Raw genomic sequence first — 17545 nt, 5'->3', positions numbered from 1 at the left:
GCCGTCCACTGTAACATTGTTACATAATATTTCAGAGCTTGTATATTGAAACAACAAAAGACAGTTTGAAATGCCAGAATTTAATGCTGGAAAATCTTTCAAATATTTATAGGTTTATGCTTCTTTCCAATATTGTTTTCTTCTTCAAAATTTGTGTATATATTTGTTCAAAAGTCTGTATATTTATGATTGAAAAGAATTTATAAAGGTTTATTTGTTATTGAATCTGTCTACTGAAAAGTGTTTTTATTTTATTAAATAAATCTAAAGTTCAGAGGCGAGTCAGTCATGTCGGTCGGTCAAGTCATGTCGGTTAGTCGGTCGGTCGGTCAAGTTATGTCAAGTGATGTCATGTCATGTCAAGTGATGTCATGTCATGTCAAGTCATGTCATGTCACGCTATAACACGCTAACAAATATTTAATGAAATACAAGTATCATATTCATATGGAAACATAAAAATAGAATTTATTAAAAAAAAGTTTAATGATTGTGAAGCATTATTACTGTACATTTAAAATACACACATATAGGTACAACGTTTGCATTACGATTTTAATTGCATACTATATCTTCCTTTCTGTTCTATTTGTACTGTATTGTACTGACAGGTCAAATCAGAAACATAATGCCTATTTATACTGTATTGTACCGACAGGTCAAATCAGACATAATGTCTATTTGTACTGTATTGTACTGACAGGTCAAATCTGAAACATAATGTCTATTTTGCATATAAAGCTCTGTCTACACTATCAAAAAATGTGATGTGCCCATATGGACACGATGATGTCATACTGTATTACTACCATATTTTGATAGTTTGATAGTGTAGACAGAGCTTTAGCTAATCATGAACTCATGTTTATATACAGTACTGTACTGTTGTTGCATTGACTCTTTTTTATTACTTTAATTTTTAACTCCACTCAATGTTAGTAATACAGTACAATGCATTGTCTATAACAATAGATGCTGTTGTTACGGTTAGTACACACTGGAGCAGTGTTTATTCATGTGCGCTGAGCGTTCGTGGACGCTTGACGCATACTACGCGTAGATATTATGTGAATCGTCGTTATTCACGTTTACCTTTAATTACAACGTAAAAAGAACGTAGCACCACTAGAATATGATGTACTGTACATCTATTATTGAAAAATTCATCCAGTATCCAATATATCGTATCATAATTATACATTTTATTAATAAGAATTGTAAATAAACAAAAAATTTACACTTGTACAGTAGTTACATAATCACCTTAATTAAGTATGTACTAAGTACATAAAGTGATGTCGACTTAGCTAAATGAACTGCAGGTACCTCATTTGCATAGTTTATTGGCGTCTTTGTGCATTTCCGAAGTCGAATGACCTGAACCAAAACATTTTACACAAATAGTACCTCTGGGTATTGTTCATTAATGGCAAGAGGTGATCATGTTCTCACATTTATGTTGATGAATTTGTTACATCAAATTGTGACGTGATATAATTACATCATTAACACTAGAGATATCATTAACACTAGGAGATATCATTAACAATAAATGACACCATCCAGATATTCGTGATGAATCTTTGTAACGAATGTTCTCTTTTTGTTTTTACAAATGCACTGCTTTGCTTTTGTATGCCTTTTTGTTTGACAATCTTGACTGTTCCAAAATATCTGGGCCAATCTACAACAAAAAGTGTTAAATAATGTTAATGATTTACGAAAATAAGTTTGTAAAACTACGCTAAACTGAAAAAATAAATTGTTTCCAAGGGCCGTTTCATATGGACATTTAAATATTAGAGAACCAATTTGTATCTTAAACATACATAAACCGTTTTGATTAACTATATTTTTGAAAATGATTCATCATCAGAAACCTATTGAGTATAATTCTTTAGATCTCGTAAATTCAAGAGCCTCTCATCACAAAATGATTCATAAATATCAATAGAAATACCATTCTTAGATTAAGTAACGTCACACTTAACTAATCCCTCTATTGTCATTAATCGTTAACTACAGAAAGTCACAGAAAGTAGTTTGCTTGCACCAGACGTAAAAGTAGTTTGCTTACCCCAGACGTTGTGTCCGATGAATCATCTTTTTCTTTTAGACCAACAAACTCAATTTCATTGTAGGAAAATCCAGACTTCATACTAATAACGGATTAATGAAAATATCTTAATATTAGAATATAAAATTTGGATCAAATAATAATAATTGCTGACGTCATAATGTATAGTAGGTTTATACGAGACTACTAGTAGTAGCATGAATTGGCAAAATACTGCATTTAAACTAAATCCAAAAAAGGGCAAATTTACTGAAACCTGCATGAAAGAAGTGCCAATCTTTCGGAAAACTCTATTTATTTGACATTGAAACAAAGTGACATTAATCGGTAAAAGTTTAGTAAAATTAAATTTATGGAATACTTTCTGGTATACTTTACTGAAATTTCTAAAGTAAAGGTTTAGTACTAGTAGTGGCGTTTAACTAGGTTTAAATGAATTGATGATAATGTCAAATATTATAACAAATAAATAAACTTACGTAGAATCATCGTATTTATCTGAAAAAGAAACAGATAATCCGTATGAAGATAACGTCATCCATAATAATTACAGGATTGATACACATACAAACACAATATATCAATTTAAAACACTATCATATCTACACAAAAGAATACATTTTGGTAAAATTACCGTGACGAAGTCGATAATCTTTTACGAATATTTCCTACGGTATTTTGCACGTACAAAAGGAATTAAGGTAATACACGTTCTTGACAGACAGTTTTCACATTAATTTTCACAATTCACATATAAATTGATATGCATACTTACATCCTTTTGGCATTCGAGACCGCCTTTTACAAAATAAAAGACAGAAAATGATTAGAACGATAAGAAAGATGAAACCAGTCGCACACGCTGAGATAATGATGATGGTCATTGGCTCCAGTAGTGGTACTAAAAAACACACAAAGAAATCACATTAAAATATGTTTTCATTATAAACTAATTTGTCATCTTACTCTACCGACAATTACACAACAATACACATACATAACAATACACATACATAGCAATACAGTATTGTCAACATTTGAACGCGCGCGTCGAAGTTAGATGCCTTCGTCGTCGTTGGATTTCAATAAGTTACTTACTTGTTACTTGTTTGCATAGCTATCCCCATTATTGGAGACATTTCGCCGTCATTGACATTATGTTGACATAGCACAACAATGAGAGACATTAATTTTGATGAGAAGGTCAACACTAATTAATTAAAAAGCTAAAAACCTGGGACCTGTAACCCTAGGTAGGGAGCCTGAAGTACTAATAATTAACTGCACTGTAATACTGCAATGGAAACAAAATAATAACAGATTTTTTATGCGCACTTATCCACCAAAGTTAAGACTATAGAGCGTTTTAACATTTATATTTCGTACCATTTCGATAAACCTATTATTACGACTATGCCATTACCTTTTATGTGAATACGGAAACTCGCGGAACTTGGGAACGGAATTCCGCCTCGCACTCGACAAGTATATTTCATATTATCATCCATTAGGCTCGCATCAATTATCTCTATGTTCGCAGACGATGACAATTTAACTCCATTTTTGTACCACTCGTACGAATATGTATCTGCTGATTCACACTCTTTTACACTGCAGACTAGCGTCATTGATTTTCCTTCTTTTAGTGAAACCGATTCACCCTCAATAGTACGACCTGTCTTCATGTCACGTACGGTGGCATACCCACAGGAATCTAGAGAAAGAAACATAATAAGAGAATTGAGTGATTTTGAATTCAAAATGTATATTATTAAGACGTACATATGGTTCTAAGATCTAGAAAACTGAGGTGATATCTTATTCTTACGTCTTGTTTTATAGTTCTTAATTCCCACACACTCTTTATTTTCACTTTTCTGACAGTCAATAGAGATGATTTGATTCACAATTTTCATAGAATGACGTAGGGTTGATATACAACACATTTGCATTTTTTCAGGAACTTTATTTACTTGATGATTTGGACCTATCGGTTTATGTGTTGTGTCTCTTTTATTTGACGTATTTTTTTAACATGTATGTTTACAAAGTCAGTAAGAATTCAGAGGAATGTGGAAAGTACACTTTAATTCGCACTAACGGCCGAATTATATAAATAGGCCTCCTACCTCCAATTATTACACTAGTCATTTTCTGCATGTGCCCGACTTGATTTGTAGCAGTCAGTGTCAGTTCGTACGACTTGCCAACTTCTTCCTCAGGAACGTAGAAGGTAAAAGATGATGTCGTCATTCCTTCCACTACCTGTCCATCCTTTGTCCACATCAGACTTGCTGGTGGGTTTGATTCCACCTCAAACGTAACGGTAACGTTCTGGTTGATTACTGTCTTTGTGACACTTATGTCATTGATAACTGGTGCAACTGTAACAAGAAGAATACAATACAGTAATCGTTAAACGAGTAAGCTTATACTATAAATTTTCCCGAAATGATGTTTTAGATAGATTGTCCTTATCCTCGTCGTCAAGAGAGTAATTAGAGAATTCCATCATCTCACAGACAGTAACTTGTTCCATGTCAGACTTAACATGTTTTTACTGAATGTGCTAAATTTCAGATTATGTTTTTTCAGATTTGAAAGTTCAAGATTCTGATTCCAAACTAGTTGGACTTCCTTTCACATTCTTTAGTTAGTATGTTTTAATGTTTATTTTTGATTTGTGATTCTTATTTTACTTAAAATGCTTACAGTATACTTCTAGTCGTTTTGGTGGACTTGTTTCTTCTCTGACGTTGTTGCGCGCGCCACACACGTACATTCCGTCATCAGCACGTGATACGCTGTATATTATGAGTGTATGATCACTTCGAATCATGTGACTTCTAGAAGTTAAAGGAAGTTCTGTGTTGTCTTTCTTCCAATAGACTGACGGCATGTGATCACCAGTTGCCCTACAGGTCAACGTAGCGTTACCCCCAACAACAATGCCATGCGATGGCACATTTGATACAGCTTCACTTAACCCTAAGTCAAAGAAGAAAAAAAACCCTTTTCTGTGACTTAATACTTCGAACCTTGTAGTAGTACGAAAGACACAGTGAACTAATATTCTTGATTTTGTTTGTGTTTATAAAATCTGTCTAGTCTACAATATTGTTTTCTTCCACCTCCCCATGATTTGAATATAATATAACAAAACTTACAATAAACTTTAAGACTGATATCACCAAAGTCTTCATTTGGTGTATCCCCAATGATTTGAACCCGACACCTGTATTTTCCATTGTCTTCCTTTTGTACATTTTGTATCTGCAAGTCTGCTTCCCCTGACACGCTGTGACGTGGGTAGCCGTCCTCTCTATGAGTGGTTCCCTCGGTCTTGGTCAGAATTGGTTGTGGGTTGTCGTACTTATCTAGTAGACTCCAGTGTACGATTGGTTCTGAGTTCACACTGGCAATTTTCTTGCTAAATGTACATCGTAGAACTACTGTACTCCCTTCCATTGATTCTGTACTTTGACCAACATTTACTGACGTACCAACAACCACTATAGAAAAAAAAAATTGAATTATTGATTTTTTTTAAATTATAAATCGTCTATTAACTCAAATAGTTTACGTTTTCTTTGCCATTAATTTCCTCAGTGTAGTGCAAATTAGTCATGTATCTGCACGACTTTTAATATACCTGTGATCCTCGAATAGAATAGAATACATGTAGGTAGGCCTAAAGACTTAAGTCTACACATCACAAACAAGTCACGTAACTTACCCATTTATATATAGGTATGGAACAAATACAGTTCATTTGATTTTTTTTTATTTTGGAATGTTTACCGTAGATATGACATGCAATTTTTTCTTTTCAAAGGTATCCATTGACAATATAGTCGGCTAGACGGTTTATAAAACCGGCGTTACAACCCATTTTTATTTTGTTAAAGTTAAAATACTCAAGAATTATCTAAATTGAATAGGGCAGATGAACAACTAAATCCAGCTTTTTAAATATAATAATAGTTAAGTTCTTGAACTTTTCACATCCTTTGTAACAATCGTGCTTGCGTTGATTTATGAATAACGCTAGCACACTTTTAATCTGCTATTTTAGTAAGAAGGTCGTTTTAATGTCACTCGAAAGTTACACTCGACCTATTTTTATAATGTTTTATTACTAAAAGAAAAATGGTTGTTATACAGAAAAATTGTTGACACCTTGTCGACAGACATCCAGATAAAAGGCACTAAGAACAATACACTTACCAATAGAAACATCCATAGACGTTTTAACTAGTATTACGGTTTAGTTGTAAAGTTGCTATAGCTATGTCTACACTATGAAACTAGTTTGACAAAAAATGTTTGATGTTCCTATAATGGTAGTGATATTCCCAAATACGGTAGTGATATGACATCATCATGTCCATATTATGAGCACATCACATTTTGGTGTCACATAAAGTTTGATAGTGTAGACAGAGCTTTAGACGTTTTAGGTATTAGATACCATGGTAGGCCTAGATAGGCCTATACAGATTCTCCTCGGTCTGTAGATAGAGGTGGGGTAGATTATCTAGTCTGGGTCTATAATATGTAGTCTAGTATACTAGTACTATTACAGGCACCTCTGTCCATATATTTGTATGTATATAGTAATAGTTACAGGACTCATGCATTGTAATACCCGAGTTACACGAGCTAGTCAGGTGAAATACAGATATATCACGGAAAAATGAAACATCCTAACGAATATATACAGACGTACTGTAAAGTAATAAATCTTGAAATGTGTTAAAAAGTCACGGAATGAGGTTCTGAACTAAAGCAATAAACACAGAATTACCTTATTATAACACGTGACGTATGTAGGGAGGACACACACGTACGTGTGTATATTCCAACAGGTGTCTTGCGTTTCTTAACACGCACACTTCTCAAAATCACACACAAAATCGTTTGTAAGGCTATATATACCCATATATGTTTATATCATATACCACATCTTATATATAAACTAAAGTTACTTTATCTCACCCTTATTTGCGCTAAGCGACCGATGCGTGGGCGCAATTATGTGCATCAACCCGACAGAGACGCACTTATCGAAAGTCAAATGCTATGAACATATTGCCAAATTGCCCATGAATAATAGCCCATGCATGGTAAGGCCCGGATGTTGAGTGCCAATTTTTAAATATCTTGACACCGGTAAATCAAGACACATTGTAAAATTGTCTTTTGTTTGTGGTACTAAGTGAATACAACATATAGTAGAGAAAAAGTTACTGAAAATCTAATCCAATACTCATAGCTATTATTTATGGGTGGGTTCCATGGGTGTAGGCCGAAATTAAATGTTGTTTATTGATAAGCTTCTGCTTTTAATTTGATAAGATGGTACTGCAGTACCTGTTAAGAAAACCCTGTTTAAACCATGGAGGAATGTTGAAACCTGCGCTAATTCTTCGAACCAAAAGTTTAGATTTCAATGTTGATGTGTTTAACGATAGATTTGAAGAGGTTCAAGATCGCTGTTGTTGTTATAATACATTGTACTACACCATTAGACAGAAATAAAAGTGGCTTAAAATAACAAACGTGTATACATTTCGTATATAAACACTTTAATCGCAATAATAGTATGACAATCAACTTGAAAGTATATGAAGGTTATCTCTATTATTTTGAATGATTTTTGTGTCTAGTGACAAAATAAGACTGTTATTTCTACTTAATTAATCTAATGTTTTATTCAATATTATATTAACTACATAACACATCTTTGTTTTCTGATTTCTACCATATATTTATCTGTTTCAGAATATCTTAAAATTGTCTTCTTCAAATCTGTAATTTGTCCAAAATAGGACGGATGTCCTTATTCATAAAAATACCCCTGAATGTGTATTTACAGTCACAAGCTTGTGACGTAACATTCTTAGGCTGATATAAAAAAAGATTGTGAAGCAAACTTACCTTCAATTACAAACAGATAACACAACCCAAGCAAGTACAATCTAAATCCACTAGTTAAATCCGTCATATTTATTTCCTTACAGTTGTACGTTAGATATTTCTCTAGTTGCACTCAGCACTGTAATCATTGAATGAACGCCCTATATAGTTTAGTGGTGCACGACGCTCGAACCCAGTGCGGTCTCTACTGAATACCTGTAATGAAAGAGCGGAAAATACAATATTTATGATTTAGAATGAAAATCCTTCCTCGTTGTCTTCAACAATACAAGTAACAATTGTACACCACGCTACACTGACCCGGTAGTTTTGTCAAAAATCACTCGTATATAACGAAAGTAAACGATAATAATCTGACGTTCTTCTATGACCATGGCCTTAGAGCTGATGATCTAAACTAATATCTAGCTACACTTATCATTTTTACTTGCATTATGTACATAATGTTTTTTTGTATATTGGAATATGTATGAGTAGAAATAGGTACTCTGTACAGTAGTACCGTACCCACCCGATTCCCAGTGCTGTATCTCCAAATACTATATATTTCCAAAGTATTATCATTAGGAATATTTGGTAATACAGCATCTCATTTATTTATATCACAAACATGTGGTGGCTGTATCATGGAAGGTGATGATCTAAATCATAATTAATATCAGCAAAATATTGTCTTGCTATTATTGCACTTATCTTGTTTTTTATATAATTGATATGGAAGATATGCGAGTAAAAATAAGTATAGATCTGTACAGTATTGTCATCCCTGTACTTATGTACGATAAAAACCATTAGCGCACTGTAACATTCTTTATCATAATAATTATTGTAGTTTTAATGATAAAATACTAAACAACATTATTCTTTGAACCACACAGAATCAATATAATACTTGATTATTTTCCATCATGCTGTCTTATCAATGGTGGTACTGATCATCAGTAGTCTTATCGCCATCATTATTTTAATATGTTACATTTATGTGCATGCAATGTTGTACATTAAAGTTTTACTACAATTTAGAAGGAGCAAAAATAGAACATTCATCTCTTATAAAAGTTGACCTTGATACGTGAGTCTAGACTCTAGAGCCCATACGTCACTCCTTACAGCATACTTGAATGATCAAGGGAGTGATCAATCCAATCTTTATTACGGATCACCACATTTTGTAACGATGTTCACGTGATCACGAAGGACACTTTTACGTTACAATAATAAACAGTGCGTTATGACAGCTTTGAAATGCTTCCAAAACTCTTTGTAAGATTATTGTGTTTTTATAATTAATTGACAAGGGAACCACCACTGTATATTTCAACAAAATTAGATTACAGTTTCATTTTATTATATTAAAGAGATGATACTTTATCGCTTTGGCGATGTATATAGCATTTGTCAATGGTACAGTTATAGGAGGGTTCCAATAATTCCCATGAGAGTGGATTGTACCGCGTGTAGACTAGCGTAAATGGTGGACATTTAAACTAGGCTTAGGGTTAGAGGCTTGCCACTATTTGATACCTCCACTATCCAGATTTACTACCTTATCTCACCTCCGCCAACAATTACAACCCTCAATCAACGAGATGTGTTTTTTAACCTATTGAGTAGTGCTGCATGAGTTGATCAATGGTTCAACAAAGACAAATTGAATTGAAAATACTGTACATTATAATAGCTAGTTACACCAAGCAGTATATTTCAGCAATTGTATCAGCAGATATTATAGAATGCCACAGTATTGCACTATTGCCTACCGTACAGTACTTTTCCAGGAATAATTTTATATAATAGACAGTTATATTGGTTTCCATTATTAATAGCGAGATATTTACCACCAAAAGAAAGTTTCATTCTTTAAGTTGTCTTTCATTGTATGGCATAGTTATAAATATGCAGAATAATAGGTTTAGATTCCTGTAACAATTGTTCTTTTTCAGTCAATTTAATACAATTATTTATGTAAACACGCCTGGTCGGTGAGTGTGTGTATTAGGGTTGACTGGAAACACTCAATGCTTGTGGCTTGTGTTAAAGGGGTGTACCTTACAAACACATTTTAGGTAAATGTAAATATATATTAAAATCACCATGAGTTCGAACTTCTACCACATGGTCACCGGTATTAGGGAGACAAATCGAAATAATGTAAAGAAAAATGAAAATTAAATCATTTTGTTGCAAATGGTTTTAATAAAGACTGTTAAGTAAAATTTAAAATAAATAATAATTGTAAAATTGGCCTAATATAGTTGTATTATGAATCAGAGCTTGGAGAAAATGTATTTGTTTTAGTTCAACATCTGGAATCTGGTTAATCCTTCAATTTTTATGAATTACATTTAAGCATGTCAAAATGTTTGTACAGTAGTTTCGCAAATTATAAACAAACAAGCATCAGACAATCATGTTCTGTGGTCTAAAATAAATGTTCCCAAACTATGTGGAGGTAGAAATAATACCTCTAACGGTGGTCCATCCGTCGGGTTGGTGATTCTCATGCACATTAGTTTTTATTGGTTTACATTTTTATGATTGAAAAAGTATCAGTTCATTAAATGTGTCCTTAGAACTAGAAACATTTCGTTTCTTATAGGTTTATCGAACTTTTCCTCACACGTTTTCTCTAAATTCTCTATCTTGGAGAGAATTATGTCTAATAGATTTTCTTATAATTATGCCATATCAAATTATCACAACCGTAAATTTAGTGCGTACGTAAAATGTAAACAGTGAGCATTCATGATTTATGGATGAATACAAAACATAGTAGTAGAAGAAAAAGAAGTATAATTTCTTGGCTGTGTATACCTACTTTGGTTCCCACTAGCATGCAACGCAAGGACGTATAGTACGCGCAACGCACATTCTCTCGCGTTGCGTCCTAGTGGGAACCAAGCTTTAGTACAACCATACATGATTGTGTACGTTGTGTAACTGGAGATTGGAATTTTTACTAATTAACTAAGAAACAAAAGGTATATCGTTACATGCACAGTGGGACCCTTATCTTATCTATCTACTTATTTAATACTTAAGTCATTAAATCCTCGTTCTTAGATTAACATGTTCAATCTATCAATTGTTCTGTCTAGTGCTGTTGGATATTTTGTTTTACAGAATTGACATTTATATATTTGGTTACCGTATACGTTTCCATAGTTTTGTCTTGAGTTTGTTTGTTTTCAGGTCAAAAAGAGAATTTTAGAATGTTGTGTAGGATTAGGTTTAGTCGCAATCAATGTTCTACTCTTCGGTTGTAGAATTAAGCTTAAATTTATCAGAAACGCTGAAAGTTAGTAGAGGGACTATTGTGAATGTTTTCGTTTTGTATGTAGCAGTAATGCATAGTCCATGATATATGAGTTCGTGATGGATGTTTATTTTTTTCGTCGAGAGATTTTTTTTTTGTATCATCTTTATTTAACTTATGAGAAACAATGACATGGGTTGGACTAATTTAAAACGTATTTAAAGGTCATTTGTATGGCGGTTTTTTTTTATTACTAACCAAGCAATGAGGTCCAGATGGTATTCTCTTCTAGCCAATAGAAACACAGGAATGTTACGCTAATCCTGTGTAATCATTAACTAGATTTACTGGTCTTAACAACTATTCCATTCTACACCATTCTGTTAGTGTCTACTTCAATTATTCAATGCATTTACAAAAATCCAGTTATCGAATTCCTTTCATAAATATTTTGAAAAATATAATATCTTTTTGTTTCATTTTGTTTTCAACAATTCCCTTTTTAGGGAAATCTAAAGATCAAACGTTCAATTCAGGAAGGTAAAATATTTTGTATTGTCAACAAAATAAAGTTTTATTTTAGGCCTACTCGTCAAATGACGTACATCGTGTTGTCATCATGTGTTAGGAGCCAAGAAATGCATCAACAAAATTCACAATGTCAATGAAAGAGACAAACAGATATGTAGGCCTATAAAAACTATATATTATCAATTGCCAATCTTTCTATATATATAGTTTCTGTCTGTGTTAAAAAGTGTCATAAAAAATTAGGAATTAGCGGCCCTTTTCTAACAAAGTTTAGTCGTTTGGTCTATTCATTTTAAAGACGAGAATACTTAGCAATTGTCTTTTGTTGCTGTAATTATTACGTACATTGATATACAGGCATACTATAGGCAATTATTATACGTCTTTTACATAGACTACTACTGATTGTTTTACCTTCGTTTTTAAATATCCACACCACATCAACATAATTTGACAGTACTCGTACGAGGGAGTATTCTTCAGATTTTGCTTCTAAAATTCTCCATTAAACCAATATATAAACTTATTTATTACTGACTCTTTTTAAACTTATCTGTTGCGCGACTAACATACTTTAAAAAATACTTTTTAAAACTCACCTTGGATCTTGTTGATGTTGTTAGCTTGCTTAATTTCGGTTGAATGGATTTTAAGTTCTGACTACTCCGCACCTAATACTCTACTCCCAAGGTAACCAGACCGTGTGATAACATACATAGGTATGGCGTGCCACTCAACTGCTCATAAATCGTTTTTTTTCACTTACGACTGTATGGTACGCTAATCACGACTTAATTTGGATCATCATACATAGTTCCTAATTTACATTTTAATGAATCTTTATTTTTAATTTTCGTGCATGTGTACGTTTTTTTTTGGTGTGAAGTAGTACTTTTCGTTGAATTTAAATACCATTCGTTCGTTTATTGAATGACAACTTTATTTCAATATGTGATATGTTGATAGCCTAGTCATTAACTAATATTTACATCATTTAGCTACAAAATAAATTCGTTATAAGTCATATTACAATCTACAGCGTACATTATTTCACCATTGGTATATAGATTGACAGTCATTATATATAATAACATTAAACGTATAAAAAACCCTTTAGTATTGATTACAGTAAAGTTATCGGTCCTCGCCTATTTTATAACAGGCCCAAAGCCAGCCAACAAAAAACCACCTTTAAACATTTTAGGTACCACTTTATATTAGGCCCCTACTAGTTGTCTTGAGTCCCGTCTTGAGTCGATCATGTTTAATCTGTTCAATGTTCTGACCAAATATCATAACACCGTAGGCTGTTTCAACTCATTACATGCCTTACTCATGGAGTAAAGACTTACTCCATGCCTTACTTAACCTTGTATAGCTTGCTAATTAAGATGACGTGTTGGTGTCATTAACACTGTAATCATACAATGGGTTTCTGATTTCGTTCATGTGAGATTCATTTTCATCTCCCTCGTCGTCGTCTTTGTGGAAACCGTTATTTTCATATACATTTTGGTTTTTGTTGTCTTCCGTTAAATCGTTTTCATCATCTTTTTGTTTTTCATCTTCATTATTCGTGGTTTTCCTTTCATTCTCGTGGTGACTCTCATCAGCACACACAATACGATTTCCTTTCTCGTCCTCACACTCGTCTTCGTGGTAGTTATCGTGCACACCAGACCGATGTCCCCGTGTGTTTTGGTCTTCATTGCAAACCTCGCACTCATCATTGTGGCGGTTATCGTGCACGTTAGGCCGATGTCCCCGTGTGTTTTGGTCTTCATTACAACCCTCGCACTCGTCATTGTGGCGGTTATCGTATATACCATGAGGCCGATCTCCCTGTGTGTTTTGGTCTTCATTACAATCCTCGCACTCGTCTTCGTGGTAGCTATCTTGCACACTAGGCCGATGTCCCTGTGTGTTTTGGTCTTCATTACAACCATCGCACTCGTCATTTTGGTAGTCATCGTGTACGTTAGGCCGATCTCCCTGTGTGTGTTGGTCTTTATTACAACCATCGCACTCGTCGTCATTGTGGTAGTCATCGTGTACGTTAGGCCGATCTCCCTGTGTGTTTTGGTCTTCATTACAACCATCGCACTCGTCATTGTGGCGGTTATCGTATATACCATGAGGCCGATCTCCCTGTGTGTGTTGGTCTTTATTACAACCATCGCACTCGTCATTGTGGCGGTTATCGTATATACCATGAGGCCGATCTCCCTGTGTGTTTGGTGGCATCATTTTTTGGTTGCACTGAATGTTTTCATAGATGCTTTCCCGAAAGTGTGTAAAATCAATATAATCCTATAAAAAAATACCCGAATAATCAAATAAATAGTTTGAAACATCCATTCCTTGCCGGGGTATAATTGTCTTGTATTAGTTTTAGCGGCCAACTATAGCATTTGAACTGACTCCATATACAGTAATCGAACTATAAGCCCGACGCATTATTTCACAGCAACTTTGTATTAATCAATTATCAGATATTACATTCTGTGGGTGTATATCGAAGAGTCTGAAATTTTTAGTGTTAAAATAAAAACTTTACCTTGTCTTCAGATAATAAAGTGTCCAACTGCCCTGACAACTGGTCAAACGATGGTCTGTCTTCTGGGTCAAGACTCCAACACCATATCATAAGTTCATATCTAAACAAAAACACTGATACATTAATACCATTGCAAGATATAATTTGTGGCAACGTTTAGTATATACGTGTTCTGTGGCGTTCCATGAGTCATAATCATTTTCCAGATTAGTAATAAGTTAGACATATGAGTATGTTATTATTTTATTTCTTACATTGATTGTTCACAATGATCAGGTTTAGGCATCCGAAATCCTTCTTTTATCTTTACGATAAGATCACCTGTTGATATGCCTGGATACGGGTGCCCTCCTGTAAACAAGTCATATCATTATCGTATTATAACTATATATAATCATCTGATCTGATCAACATAGGCTGTTATCATCATCATCGTCGTCATCATCATTATCATCATCATCATTATCATCATCATTATCATCATCATCATCATCATCATCATCATCATCATCATTATCATTATCATCATCATATCATCATCATCATCATCATCATCATCATTATCATCATCACCACTATTATCATCACCATCATCATTATCATCTTCATCATCATTATCATCACCATCATAATTATCATCATCATCATCATCTTCTCCACTTTGTTCTCTTCTTACCTAAAGTGATAATCTCCCACAGTGTAATCCCAAAGGACCATACGTCAGAACTCGTGGAGTATGCGTTGTCCAGGACAGCTTCAGGTGCCATCCAACGAATGGGTAGTTGAGGCTACAAAAACATAAAATCACATCAGAGGGATAAAATAAATTCAAATATTTACAACTCCCTGCATAGTTCATGTTATGTTATCAGTCAGGGGAAAATGGCAAAAAGCTTTCCTACTTTCTAGGAGTTTTATCAGATAATCTATATTGTTTGACAACACTTGTAACATGACCACAGTGCTGATTTTTCATTTCCCCCTAACCGTTATATAGATGTGTATTTAGAATAGGTATGAGAATGAGAATGAGTATATGAGATCGTAACAGTATAAATCGTTCCTCTTCCTCTCTGACCGTGAAATTAAATTTGCAAAGGTTGATAGGTATATAATTAATCTACCTGGTTGAGGTCCTCGTAAAGTCCACTCTGTTCCTTAGTATACGCCATTCCAAAGTCTGACAGTTTGCATCGTTTATCGTAAGTAAGCAAAACGTTCCTTGCTGCCAAATCACGATGAATGCACTAGGAAATGAATTGATTTAATTTAATTAACTTTTGTTAGAAATCGATCTGTCACCTTATAATTTTAATGGAGACATTTATTATGTGTAATGATCTATGTAGTTTGACATTTATTATGTGTAATGATCTATGTAGTTTGACATTTATTAACGAGAATTGAATGCGCCCTTACTACACACTGTACGTATACAATTGTTATCAACTATTTGTGATTCGATAAAATTCCCAACCAATCAGAACTCTGGAATGTTATTGGAAAATGAAAGTAAGAAATTAGACGAGAAGCGGGACCAGAAGCAAACGATGTTCTTACTTTTTTAAGGGGCTTTTACCTTTACCATTCTCTGGATCCCACCTCTGTATTATTCATTATACTTGTCTTAACTTTGAATATTTGTAACATTTACCTGTATGGACGACAGGTATGACATAGCCCTAGAAATCTGCCAAGCAAATGACGTCAAATCATCAGCATTTGGCCGAGTGAGGGCGACAGGCGCGATATTGACAACTTCATAGGCGGCGTCATCATCACATTCTTGATGAACGTTTGGTACCGATAAAATGTTTTTAGATTTGCGAGATTTTAATAAGTAGTCTCGCAGATTTCCATAAGCTGCATATTCCAGAACAATGTACAGTGGATCTAAGAAGAAAAATAAAGATTTGTTTCTCATTTGGACGCAACGCAATATAATTAAGATATCTTTGATTGATGGAGATTGTATTTCATATATTTACGGTTGGGTGGAAAGTGTCTTACTTTTTGTATTTGCCATATTTATAACTTTTTTAACTTACAATTCTGCAACTAATCTAAAATATATTATTACCTTCCAGTGTACAACATCCAATTAGTTCTATAATGTTGGGATGTTTGCTAAATGTTTTCATCAAACTTAATTCATCTTGGAATCTGAACTTTTCTGAATTATTGCAATTTTCTAAAAAAAGAAATGATAGAAATAAAATTAGTCAATAGGCCAGATTGCATTCATTCCTTACTTTAAGTTCCTTTCTTTTTATATATAGTTTTATTTAATATAAACAACTTTTATATTGTTAGGGATAGAGGTACCAGCCTAATGTAATTCTGTGAGATTTTACTGTTCAAATCGAGTCTTGAAAAATTTGGAAACCTTGGAACTATTAGAATTCATTGCAATTAGGGCCAATTTTCCGGACCCTATTTTGGCCTCCATCTTGGATTTCAAAACTCTGCTTATTTAAACTTAATAATATAAACATATGGACAAGGTATATAATTGGTTATGTGTTTTTACTTTTGATAGTTTTGACAGCAACCGTAGTTTTGCTCTTTTTACCCTTACGGTAAAACTCAGCTCGTATCACCTTTCCAAAAAATCCTTCTCCTAAAACATCTTTCAACACCAATTTGTTTCGGGCTATTTCCCAGGAATCCGTTTTTACTGATCTGTTTCTCATGCTGATGATTGAAAGAAGTGTCTAGTCGATATAAAATAAGAAAACAAATTATAAAGTTTGCATCATGATAGGCTGAGGCGTATGTTGTTTAGGAGGAGTAGAGTCGGGCTAAAAAAGTAGTTTTGTATTGATCATTGTTTATAAACGTAGATTTTTTAAAAAGATCACCAGGCTACATTTTAACTAATAATTATTTTGTAAATTACAGTAATTTTTTAAAAATAGAAATTATACCTACCTCCTGCCTTGGTGGTAAGGGTTTGTTACTGGAAGAAAATGTATCAGTTATTTAAAATGTATTTGAAATGACGTTTTAATAGAGTAAAGTACACTTAGAAATTCAGTTTGATTTATAGCCTAGATTGAAAATAGGAATAATATTCTAAATTCTATATTCATTTCTTTATTAATACAAATTTGTTAAAATTAACATCAAGAAGGTAAGCAACAAAAACAAACAAATAAACAACATCAGAACTTTAACATTTATA

General features: G+C 33.5%; 1 protein-coding gene across 1 annotated transcript; it reads right to left on the bottom strand.

The window, feature by feature from the left end:
- Window positions 1-447: 447 nt before the first annotated feature.
- On the bottom strand, window positions 448-12513 carry LOC144850568 (protein CEPU-1-like). Its single transcript, XM_078707864.1, has 10 exons — window positions 12404-12513; window positions 8018-8212; window positions 5245-5589; window positions 4790-5065; window positions 4207-4461; window positions 3501-3791; window positions 2853-2978; window positions 2557-2575; window positions 2078-2159; window positions 448-1684 (listed from the first exon to the last, which is right to left on the bottom strand). The coding sequence occupies exons 2-10, from the start codon at window positions 8082-8084 to the stop codon at window positions 1610-1612; spliced, it is 1536 nt and encodes a 511-aa protein (XP_078563990.1). The 5' UTR covers window positions 8085-8212; window positions 12404-12513; the 3' UTR covers window positions 448-1609.
- Window positions 12514-17545: the final 5032 nt, after the last annotated feature.

This window comes from Antedon bifida, chromosome 8 (assembly GCF_963402885.1).
Source record: "Antedon bifida chromosome 8, ecAntBifi1.1, whole genome shotgun sequence".
Lineage (NCBI taxonomy): Eukaryota > Metazoa > Echinodermata > Crinoidea > Comatulida > Antedonidae > Antedon > Antedon bifida.
This window is presented reverse-complemented; position numbering and strand designations above follow the sequence as displayed.